Source organism: Tachysurus fulvidraco, chromosome 9 (assembly GCF_022655615.1).
Source record: "Tachysurus fulvidraco isolate hzauxx_2018 chromosome 9, HZAU_PFXX_2.0, whole genome shotgun sequence".
In the NCBI taxonomy this organism is placed as follows: Eukaryota; Metazoa; Chordata; class Actinopteri; order Siluriformes; family Bagridae; genus Tachysurus; species Tachysurus fulvidraco.
Window position 1 is genome coordinate 2356486 of NC_062526.1, and position 12500 is coordinate 2368985.

General features: G+C 41.3%; 3 protein-coding genes across 6 annotated transcripts in view; 1 reads left to right on the top strand and 2 right to left on the bottom strand.

Moving 5' to 3' along the window:
* txnrd2.2 (thioredoxin reductase 2, tandem duplicate 2) overlaps nucleotides 1-4286 on the bottom strand; it is a 30637-nt gene extending 26351 nt beyond the window's left edge. Inside the window, exons 1-8 of the mRNA XM_047818996.1 lie at nucleotides 4152-4286; nucleotides 3755-3820; nucleotides 2746-2802; nucleotides 2517-2664; nucleotides 1964-2038; nucleotides 1618-1696; nucleotides 1470-1532; nucleotides 1162-1232 (exon numbers count right to left, since the gene is read on the bottom strand). Of these exons, the coding sequence (XP_047674952.1) occupies nucleotides 1162-1232; nucleotides 1470-1532; nucleotides 1618-1696; nucleotides 1964-2038; nucleotides 2517-2664; nucleotides 2746-2802; nucleotides 3755-3820; nucleotides 4152-4236 (644 nt within the window). The 5' untranslated portion in view covers nucleotides 4237-4286. The remainder of the gene's footprint in view (nucleotides 1-1161; nucleotides 1233-1469; nucleotides 1533-1617; nucleotides 1697-1963; nucleotides 2039-2516; nucleotides 2665-2745; nucleotides 2803-3754; nucleotides 3821-4151) is intronic.
* Nucleotides 4287-4742: 456 nt separating this feature from the next.
* pebp1 (phosphatidylethanolamine binding protein 1) lies at nucleotides 4743-12068 on the top strand. The gene is made up of 4 exons (XM_047818997.1): nucleotides 4743-4975; nucleotides 9533-9642; nucleotides 9945-10045; nucleotides 11457-12068. The coding sequence occupies exons 1-4, from the start codon at nucleotides 4841-4843 to the stop codon at nucleotides 11672-11674; spliced, it is 564 nt and encodes a 187-aa protein (XP_047674953.1). The 5' UTR covers nucleotides 4743-4840; the 3' UTR covers nucleotides 11675-12068.
* taok3a (TAO kinase 3a) overlaps nucleotides 12063-12500 on the bottom strand; it is a 57991-nt gene continuing 57553 nt past the window's right edge. For all 4 annotated transcript variants that reach the window (XM_047818994.1, XM_047818993.1, XM_047818995.1 and 1 more), the window contains one exon: nucleotides 12063-12500. This exon is cut by the window's right edge and continues 940 nt beyond it. The gene's annotated coding sequence lies outside the window, so the exon portion shown is untranslated.

Genomic DNA, 12500 nt, shown 5'->3' on the forward strand with positions numbered 1-12500 from the left:
TGGGTTTTTTAAACAGAATTCCTCATCACGTAACATCTCTACTGCTTATAAAGCAGCGCTTTAGCGCCACAGACTGGAAGGGTTTTGTTTAGTTCTTTGCTGTTAGTGTTGCTGTGTTAATGTGACAGCAGTTCTAAAGTCAAACACAGGGACTGAACCACAAAAAGAGAAGAGAGAGAAAAATATATATATATATATATGTTGGAACACTTCACGAACTAAATGTTAAAGACTTAAAAATTATGAAAAAAAAATCCCTGCATGATTAAATTAATAAATTAATAAATAATAAAAAATTATTGAAAAATAATCCATAAAATAAACGCTCCAGAACTTCTTCAGTAAACCTCGACACCAGCACGTCCTAGTAAAAGAGTAAACAAGCCTAGTGATTAAGGTGTTGGACTACTGATCGGAAGGTCATGAGTTTGAATCCCGGGGCCACCAAGCTGCCACTGCGGGGCCCCTGAGCAAGGCCCTTAAACCTCAATTGCTCAGTTGTATAAATTGAAATAAAAGTGTAAGTCGCTCTGGATAAGTGTGTGTGCTAAATGCCTTAAGTGTATCCCCACCATCAGCATCCCAAACGCCTCCATGTCACTTCTTATTAATAATTACTAATCCTTTACCCATTTAACCAGCTAGTTACTTCACGTTCAAGTCGTTCGGCTTTAAGTTTAGAGAAAACCGAATCCTCCGGTAATGATTTGCATGTCGGACGTGATCGGTGGAAAGGTTACTTAGTGACATCACGACCTAAGCTGGGCGTGCGATAGCCTAGTGGTTAAAGTGTTGGGCAACCGATCAGAAGGTTGTGAGTTCGATCCCAGGTCCACCAAGCTGCCCTTGTTGGGCCCCTGTGCAAGGCCCGTAACCCTCAATTGCTCAGTTGTATAAAAATGAGATAATGTAAGTCGCTCTAGATATAAGGGAGTGTGCTAAATGCTGTAAATGTAAGCTCCGCCCCTAAATCTGTTTCAGAAGCATTAAGAAAGCTTTAAATGTGGGGAGAAATATAGAGTTTATCTGTTTCAATAATTTTTGTAAGTCGCAGGAGAGAAACGAGCATGTGACTAGCACTCGGCTAGCACTCGGCTAGCACTCGGCTAGCACTCGGCTAGCACTCGACTAGCACTCGACTAGCACTCGACTAGCACTCACGTTTTCCCCGGAGACTCTTTCAACCAGAAGAGATCGTCGCTGGTGATGCCGTGCTGTCTCGCTCCCGGGACCTGAAACACACCGCATTACATATTCAGCCTGTTACCTGAACTGACATTTCTCGCTCTCTTTCATTTTTTCTCTCTCTCCTGCGCTCTTGCATTCTCTCTCTCTTTCTCTCTCTCTCTCTTTAAACAGAAGTAATAAAGAGACTGAAAGAGAGGGAGTGAATTTTATCTACCGCTCTCACACAAACAAAACACACATCAAGGTCAAACAAAAGCTCCATCCCACACACACACACTCACATGCGTGGGGTATTTTGGACGTCCGCCGGTGGCTATCACTATGTTCCTGGCCGTCACGGTCGCCTGCGTGAAAGAAAAACAGAGATAAATTAGTAGAGTGAAGGAGGAATGTGAGCAGTGTATCAGGAGACAGCCTCTCTGTACAGACCTCCTGTCCTCTGGTGTTCAATCCTCGGATGGTGTGAGGGTCCAACAAACTTCCTTTCATATTGAGATATTTCACTTTCCTGCTCACACACACACACACACACACACACACACACACACACACACACACACACGACCATGTTTTCGACAATAACACAAACATAATTTTTATATCCGTATTTAATATATTTAATATTTAATGGACTCGTGTGTTTATTTCTTTCTTTGACCATGTTCTTTATTCTTGTTACAGCTCTCTCTCTGTGTATGTGTGTGTGTGTGTGTGTGTGTGTGTGTGTGTGTGTGTGTGTGTGTGTGTGTGTAAAAAACAGTTATGTTTCACTCACTTGTCCTGTAGCTGAACTCTGTGGCCCCAATTCAGGGATTTCACGTAATTCTGCACAGATCCTGCCATAGACGTCCTACAACACACACACACCCACCATACACACACAAACACACACACAAACAAACACCATACACACACAAACACCATACACACACACAAACACCAAACACCGCACACACACACACACACACACACACACACCATACAAAGACACACAAACAAAACACAAACATTTACACCTGAATCTATGCAAGAAACCTAAATAGCAAATGTGGTTAAAAACCTAAATACTAAAAGACTAAAACTAAAAATTACACAGAAATAAAATCTATTTTTAAATAATTTCCCTACATAAAAATAATGAACTGAGTGATTGTGTGAAGAATAAACTGCTTTAAGATTTATTCATATTATATCTGAACACAGAGTGGTGCAATAACATTTCCTACCACTAGATGGTGCGAATACTGCATTACTGCAGAAGAGTTAAACCTCTCGTCCACACTGTATGGTTTATAAACGTTCCTCTGGTTTATATGAGTGAAACCCACCAGTCATGTGACACGGAGCCGCTGACCTGCCAGCCGTATTTCTTCGAGTCGTTTTTGAGCGCCGTGCCGAGCAGAGCAGCCTGGTGCATGAGCTTCTTGGGAATACAGCCGACATTCACACACGTGCCTCCGATACCCCATGTAGTGCCTGAAACACACACACACACACATGAAAATCCCTAAACACCAGTATCTCTTAAACGGAGAGTGGGGATGTAGGATATGATACCTCTCTCTGACGGTTCTACATAATCCAGTACAGCCACACTCTGTCCCAACTGAGCCGCTGAGGAGGAAAAAAAACGATTACAGACAGCCACCACACACACACACACACACACACACACACACACACACACACACACACACACACACACACACGTTTCAGTCATCAGAGCTGGACACCAATCAACAAATACAGACTTTGGCTGATTATGGGCAAGTTCAATATTGCAGATATTTACAGATAGAACACAGATTCCAGGAAGTGTGTAAGCACATACCAGACAGTCAGAGAGAGAGAGAGAGAGAGAGAGAGAGAGAGAGAGAGAGAGAGAGAGAGAGAGAGAACGACAGAGAGAGAGAACGACCGAGAGACACACACAGAGAGAGAGAGAGAGAGAGAGAGAGAGAGAGAGACCGACCGACCGACCGAGGGACACACACACAGAGAGAGAGAGACAGACAGAGAGAGACAAACAGAGAGAGAGACAGAAAAACAGAGAGACAGAAAAACAGAGAGAGAGAGAGAGAGAGACAGAAAAACAGAGAGAGAGAGAGAGAGAGACAGAAAAAGAGAGAGAGAGACAGACAGACAAACAGAGAGAGAGAGAGACAGACAGACAAACAGAGAGAGAGAGAGAGAGAGAGACAGACAGACAAACAGAGAGAGAGAGACAGACAGACAAACAGAGAGAGAGAGACAGACAGACAAACAGAGAGAGAGACAGACAGACAAACAGAGAGAGAGACAGACAGATAAACAGAGAGAGAGACAGACAGATATGAGAGACAGACGGACAGAGAGACAGACGGACAGAGAGAGAGGTAGACAGACAGACAGGGAGACAGACAGAGAGACAGACAGACAGAGATATGAGGTAGAGGACAGAGAGACAGACAGAGAGAGAGGTAGAGGACAGTATTGGACAGTAAACGGAGTCCCTGAAACACAAGGTATCGATGTGTCGCTCATGTGTTTATTTATTAACACGTTTCCCCTCCTAAACTCTCTGTACCTTCTTTGGAACACGCCAAGCCTCCAGATCCTCCTCCAATAACCACCAGGTCATAATCAAACCTTCCTGTTAGCACAAACAAGTCAGTGAGATTCAGTCAGTTCTGCTCTTTAACATCCGAGTGCTTCGGTCTTTACAGCTCTCTGGATGTCACCTGAATTTAACCGTAGAGCTTTTTGTAAATGTCCCAAACAAAACACTTTATTTACAGAATATCAGAATAAAAACTGTGTAGCAGGTGGTTTAAGGTCCAAACACTAAAACCATTAGAGTTAATACATCATAATGTAAACACACTGTTATTTCACTAAAATAGCCCACAAATGATCGATGTGACTAACAATAAAAATACCAACACATATCCACAGACAGGTAACAAACTAAAAAGCCTATTTACTCGTAATATTTCTGCTTGACAACTGAAAAGCGAGATGAAAGAAAGGTTTCAGTCTGTGTTTGTGTCTCCACAAGGACGCCGCCATGTTGTTATACACGAGCGAAAGGACCCCAGGACCCACAAGGTGTCCTGTGAGCTGCCTGATAGAAAGTCCAACTAGTAAATAAACCACTAACTAATTAACTGCTTATTCTGCTTTATTGATCTGACGGGTCTTGGAGAAAAATATACCAATTTTTTCTAGGGTTTACAGTGTATGGAGTACTGTGAAAAAAACTCAAGTCAATTATATATATATATATATATATATATATATATATATATATATATATATATATATATATATATATATATATATATATATATATATATATATAGGTCCAAACACTAAACACTAAAACCATTTAGTGTTTTTATTGATTTATTGATTTATAATATATACTAATAATATATATATAAAGCCTATAAACGGGTCTCTACTGCCCTCTAGTGGCCACAGAAAAGACCGAAGGTTGTGACGCCAGAGCAGTTTGACCAATCACAACGGAGCAGTGAAACGCTCCTTACAGGTGATTGGTTGTCCTTTGACCTTAGGTGGCTGCAGCCTGTGCTTTAGTTCTCTGTCAGGACGTGAGCAGTGACAGTTTGTGCGGTTAATCACCATAATAATCACCATAATAATCACCATAATGGCGGTGGATGTGGAGCAGTGGTCTGGTCCTCTGTCCCTCAGTGAGGTGGACGAGAAGCCAAACAAAGCCCTGAGGGTTAAATACGAGTCTGTGGAGCTGGACGAGCTGGGGAAAGTTCTCACACCTACACAGGTTAGCAACGTGCTCTGTACACACTATACACACTGCACTATACACACTGTACACACTATACACACTGCACTATACACACTGTACACACTATACACACTGCACTGTACACACTATACACACTGTACACACTATACACACTGCACTATACACACTATACACACTGCACTGTACACTCTGTACACACTATACACACTGCACTGTACACTCTGTACACACTATACACACTGCACTATACACACTGTACACACTATACACACTGCACTGTACACACTGCACTGTACACTCTGTACACACTATACACACTGCACTGTACACTCTGTACACACTATACACACTGCACTATACACTCTGTACACACTATACACACTGCACTATACACACTATACACACTGCACTGTACACTCTGTACACACTATACACACTGCACTATACACACTGTACACACTGCACTGTACACTCTGTACACACTATACACACTGCACTGTACACTCTGTACACACTATACACACTGCACTGTACACTCTGTACACACTATACACACTATACACACTGCACTGTACACACTATACACACTGCACTGTACACTCTGTACACACTATACACACTGCACTGTACACACTATACACACTGCACTGTACACTCTGTACACACTATACACACTGCACTGTACACACTATACACACTGCACTGTACACTCTGTACACACTATACACACTGCACTGTACACACTATACACACTGCACTGTACACTCTGTACACACTATACACACTGCACTATACACACTGTACACACTATACACACTGCACTGTACACTCTGTACACACTATACACACTGCACTGTACACTCTGTACACACTATACACACTGCACTGTACACTCTGTACACACTATACACACTGCACTGTACACTCTGTACACACTATACACACTATACACACTGCACTGTACACACTATACACACTGCACTGTACACTCTGTACACACTATACACACTGCACTGTACACACTATACACACTGCACTGTACACTCTGTACACACTATACACACTGCACTGTACACACTATACACACTGCACTGTACACACTATACACACTGCACTGTACACTCTGTACACACTATACACACTGCACTGTACACTCTGTACACACTATACACACTGCACTGTACACTCTGTACACACTATACACACTGCACTGTACACTCTGTACACACTATACACACTGCACTGTACACTCTGTACACACTATACACACTATACACACTGCACTGTACACACTATACACACTGCACTGTACACTCTGTACACACTATACACACTGCACTGTACACTCTGTACACACTATACACACTGCACTATACACACTGTACACACTATACACACTGCACTGTACACTCTGTACACACTATACACACTGCACTGTACACACTATACACACTGCACTGTACACACTATACACACTGCACTGTACACTCTGTACACACTATACACACTGCACTGTACACACTATACACACTATACACACTGCACTATACACACTATACACACTGTACACACTGCACTATACACACTATACACACTGCACTATACACACTATACACACTGTACACACTATACACACTGCACTGTACACACTATACACACTGCACTATACACACTGTACACACTATACACACTGCACTGTACACACTATACACACTGCACTATACACTCTGTACACACTATACACACTGCACTATACACTCTGTACACACTATACACACTGCACTGTACACACTATACACACTGCACTGTACACACTATACACACTATACACACTGCACTATACACTCTGTACACACTATACACACTGCACTATACACTCTGTACACACTATACACACTGCACTGTACACACTATACACACTGCATTATACACTCTGTACACACTATACACACTGCACTATACACACTGTACACACTATACACACTGCACTGTACACACTGCACTATACACACTGTACACACTATACACACTGCACTATACACTCTGTACACACTATACACACTGCACTATACACTCTGTACACACTATACACACTGCACTATACACTCTGTACACACTATACACACTGCACTATACACACTGTACACACTATACACACTGCTCTATACACACTATACACACTGTACACACTGTACACACTGCACACACTGCACTATACACACTGTACACACTATACACACTGCACTGTACACACTATACACACTGTACACACTGCACTGTACACACTATACACACTATACACACTGCACTGTACACACTGCACTATACACACTGCACTATACACACTATACACACTGTACACACTATACACACTGTACACATTGCATTATACACACTGTATTATACTGTACTATACACACTATACACACTGCACTGTACACACTGTACTATACACACTGTACACATTGCATTATACACACTGTACTATACACACTATACACACTGCACTGTACACACTGTACTATACACACTGTACACATTGCATTATACACACTGTACTATACTGTACTATACACACTATACACACTGCACTGTACACACTGCACTATACACACTGTACTATACACACTGTACACATTGCATTATACACACTGTACTATACTGTACTATACACACTATACACACTGCACTGTACACACTGCACTATACACACTGTACTATACACACTGTACACATTGCATTATACACACTGTACACACTATACACACTGCACTGTACACACTGCACTATACACACTGTACTATACACACTGTACACATTGCATTATACACACTGTACTATACTGTACTATACACACTGTACACATTGCACTATACACACTGTACTATACACACTGTACTATACTGTACTATACACACTGTACACATTGCACTATACACACTGCACTATACACACTGTACACATTGCACTATACACACTGCACTATACACACTGTACACACTGCACTATACATACTGTACTATACACACTGTACACACTGCACTATACACACTGCACTATACACACTGTACACACTGCACTATACATACTGTACTATACACACTGTACACACTGCACTATACACACTGCACTATACACACTGTACACACTGCACTATACATACTGTACTATACACACTGTACACACTGCACTATACACACTGCACTATACACACTGTACACACTGCACTATACATACTGTACTATACACACTGTACACACTGCACTATACACACTGTACTATACACACTGCACTGTACACACTGCACTATACACACTGCACTATACACACTGTACACATTGCATTATACACACTGCACTATACACACTACACACTGCACTATACATACTGTACTATACACACTGCACTATACACACTGCACTATACACACTGCACTATACACACTGCACTATACACACTGTACACACTGCACTATACACACTGCACTATACACACTGTACACACTGCACTATACACACTGCACTATACACTGTACACACTGCACTATACATACTGCACTATACACACTGTACACACTGCACTATACACACTGTACTATACACACTGTACACATTGCACTATACACACTGTACACATTGCACTATACACACTGCACTATACACACACGCGCGTGTCACATAAACATACGTGTGTTTACGTTTTATACTCGTTACGTATCTGTCTTTATTTAGAGCACGCGGCGTGATGACGTCACACGCACAACTTCAGTCTCAAGACATTTATGTATCTCTTTAATACGCTTTTAGAGACTAAGGTTTTAACGCGAGTTTCTGTCATTAGTTTAAAAAAAGTTTCGTTCTGTTTCGTTTTGTTTTAAAGAGAAATTATTTTCCACGCCTTCAGTTACAGTTACCACAAGTCTGTAAAACCTGAATACCCGGATGAGACAGCGAGCTCTGATTGGTCCATGTGACCACGCGATCCTTTTTAACGGCTGCCCCATAGTGATGTAGTTCGTGAAATAATAATAATGTTATTAATAATAATATTATTATTATTAAAACATTATTATTATCATTATTAATGTTAATAATGATAATAATAATAATAATAATAATAATATTAATAATAATGTCAGTAATAATGTTATTAATACTACTACTACTGCTACTACTACTAATATGTTAATAATATTAATAATAATATTAATAATAATAATAATAATAATAATAATAATAATAAGAATAATAATAAGAATATTAATAATATCATATTGAAACATTTGTCAATGTTACTCAGGTGTCACTTTATTAACCCAAAATTCAGTAAATGCAGCTTGTCCTATTATTTCAGTAAAAGGCTCAGTCCCAAATTTAGCAGTATTCAGTAAGGACGTACACTACATTGGGTCTTTTTACAGACAGACAGACAACTGACAGAAAGAGAAACAGGCAGGGAAGGAGATCACAGAAAAACAGACATTGTAGAATGAAAGAAAGACAGATAGACAAGACAGCTATAGAAAGATGATAGAAGGATAGAAGACTAACGTGTGTGTGTGTGTGTGTTCAGGTGCAGAACCGGCCCACAGTGATCGAGTGGGAAGGCTGCGACTCCAGTAAGCTGTACACTTTGGCCATGACCGATCCGGACGCTCCGAGCAGGAAAGATCCCAAATTCAGGTACACATTCACTCACAGGTAAAACACAGAACCAGAACCTTCCATTTCAGTCCCTGACCCTTCAGCAATGGACATCGGGGACTCCTTCTGTCGCCATGACGCCACAACGTCATACTCGAACCCTGAATTTTGTAGCTGTGATGCTATGTGACTTCATGAGGTTCACGATGATATAGAAAAGTGCCAGTACCGTGTGGATGACCTGCGGGCTTATCATGCAGTTTTACATTATTATTATTATTATTATTAAGACTCTCTTTATTGTGTTAATGTGTTTGGCGTCTGAATTTTTCCCTCTCTAGAGAATGGCATCACTTCTTGGTGGTGAACATGAAAGGGAACGACGTGTCCAGCGGCTGCGTGATGTCTGACTACGTCGGTTCTGGTCCTCCAAAAGGAACCGGTAAGATCTGCACGCACCAGATTTAACTATTTATATATCAGATAGATCGAAGTTCAGAGTCTGAACACGATTCAGATTTGATTCGAACCCCAACAAGCAAGAAACAGCCGGAAACAACAGACGGACGAGACGAGCGTTCAGACGGACGAGACGAGCGTTCAGACGCTCGGTCACAAGCGTTTCTCTCGTTTCTGTCCAAAACCTTCGGACCTTCACGACAGTTCTCAGCGTTACGACAGATATCGATCAGTACACCGTGAGACGTTATTCATACACAATATTTATCATCACTGAATCAGCAGAAAGAACATCCGGGTTCAGGGACACTCGCAGATCAAAAATAAACACCACAGGAAACGTTTGTGTCCGAATCAGTTTCAGGCAACAAAACAAAAATGTGCAGAATATAGAATGGAATTATTTCATTTTTAGAGTAAATGTAATTGATATGTATTGTGCACACTCTCTCTCTCTCTCTCTCTCTACACAAATATATATATATATATATATACACAGTAATCCCTCGCTGTTTCGCGGCCTCAGTGCATCAGTGATTTTTTAAAGATTATTCATCGAAAAATAAAAATAAAGACAGTTTCCCAGGATGTCAGACAAAGAGAGAAACTCTCCCAGAGACTTTATACATACCCATGGGCACTCAGACAAGGCACGTGATTGCCGAGATCTGAGCTGATTGGCTGCGCATCATCGCATCCTCTCCCAGCTTCTTCCCTTGTCGTATCTCGCCACTCTCGTTCACACCGTTAACCGTGTCTCGCGTATCGTGTTCGAAATTAACTTTTCGTTAAGCCCTTACGATGCCTCCTAAGCACCGTGCCCCTGCGAATGATGCCTCTGGTGAGCCCAAGAGGAAGATGATGACCATCAGTGAAAAGGTCAAACTTAGGGCCAATCTTACTACGTGGTTTTTCACCTATCGCGAGGGGTTCCGGTCCTCGATAAACGAGGGATCGCTGTATATGTATATACTGTATTCTTTTCTTCTTTCCCTCTTTGCAAAGAAACTCACCAGTGACTTTATTCTTTTTTCGAGTTGTAACTCTGGGGTTTAATTTATTGGTTCATAAAAAAACTGAGACTCGGACAAGCGCAGTAAAGAGGCACAGAAGGAAGTGGTGATTTTTCGTCCACGTCCCCGCGAAAGAGCTGTTACTATGGAAACGACGAGCCGGTCGAACCGACCTCATATATAACCACGTCGTAGAGAACGAATCGACGCTTTCCGACAGATCAGAATCAAGAACGACGTCACGGCGTTTAATCGCGTTAACAACTCCGTTTAGACTTTTATAATAAAAGGGTAAATATTTTTTTTAATCAGCGTATTATGATGGAATATTTCGCTCAATGCTACCGTGTACATTATTTTTCCCCCCTTTTCTTTCCGCAGGTCTCCATCGTTACGTGTGGTTGGTGTACGAGCAGCCAGGAGCTGTGAGCTGCACCGAACCCGTCCTGACCAACCGCTCCGGAGACAACCGCGGGAAGTTCAAAATACAAAATTTCCGCAAGAAATACGGCTTCGGCGCTCCGGTGGCCGGGACGTGCTACCAGGCAGAGTGGGACGACTACGTCCCCAAACTGTACGAGCAGCTCGCAGGGAAATAAACGGAAACGTTTTATCGCGCGATTATTAAGGAATCAAGGGCGGAGGAGATAACGACGAAAAATTAAACAGATTCATCTTTGTTTGTATATTTGTTAAGACGTCATGCAAAAAGAAATTAACGAACGTCAATAGTTGCTATGCAGATTTAATTAGGTATTGTGATGTCATCAGTTATTAAACCCTCAACGACCGGTCGAGATAAAATCAGAACCAAACACGTTGCACTTAACGAGGAGATTTTTCTTTTATTAAATTTTAGCTTTGTTCTGCCCCTCTTGCCTTGTTCCTACGGATACCGCGTTGGTTTTTCCCGCCCCACGTGAACGCGACGCTCCGTCACGTTCTCGTCTTGTCATAGGAATAAAAGAATGAATAAAAAGACCTTCAGACGTGTGTTGAGCGTTTTATTTACAAATATAATTAAAAGCATTTGGGACAGAAATCATGCTTCTCTTGGACCTGAAAAACAAATTTAAAGTGCATGCAAACAGTAAAGCAAGGTTTCTATTCACAGGATTCATTAACATGGTTAAAATAAAAAATAAAATAAAATAAACGGCTCTAGAAAGCAAAAAAAAAACATGAAAAACTGTCAGAGGTCGTCCTCGGTTACAGGTCAAAAGACAGCAGACGAAGACAAAGTGATCGTTGTTTAAAAAAATTTTTTTTGAAAGAATTAAAAAACGACGTAGAAGGTGACACGAAACGGACGTCCGCTTTACTCTTAGAGCCCTTTGTGCCAGCAGGATTGGGATTTGTGTGTGTGTATTTGTGTGTGTGTGCATTTGTGTGTGTATGTATATGTGTGTGTGTGTGTGTATTTGT

Excerpts from the sequence above, each read along its gene's own strand:
- pebp1 (XM_047818997.1), top strand. The coding sequence starts at position 4,841 with ATGGCGGTGGATGTGGAGCAGTGGTCTGGTCCTCTGTCCCTCAGTGAG. Across the intron at positions 4,976-9,532 it reads AAGTTCTCACACCTACACAG|GTGCAGAACCGGCCCACAGT; the intron begins GTTAGCAACGTG and ends GTGTGTGTTCAG. Across the intron at positions 9,643-9,944 it reads AGGAAAGATCCCAAATTCAG|AGAATGGCATCACTTCTTGG; the intron begins GTACACATTCAC and ends TTCCCTCTCTAG.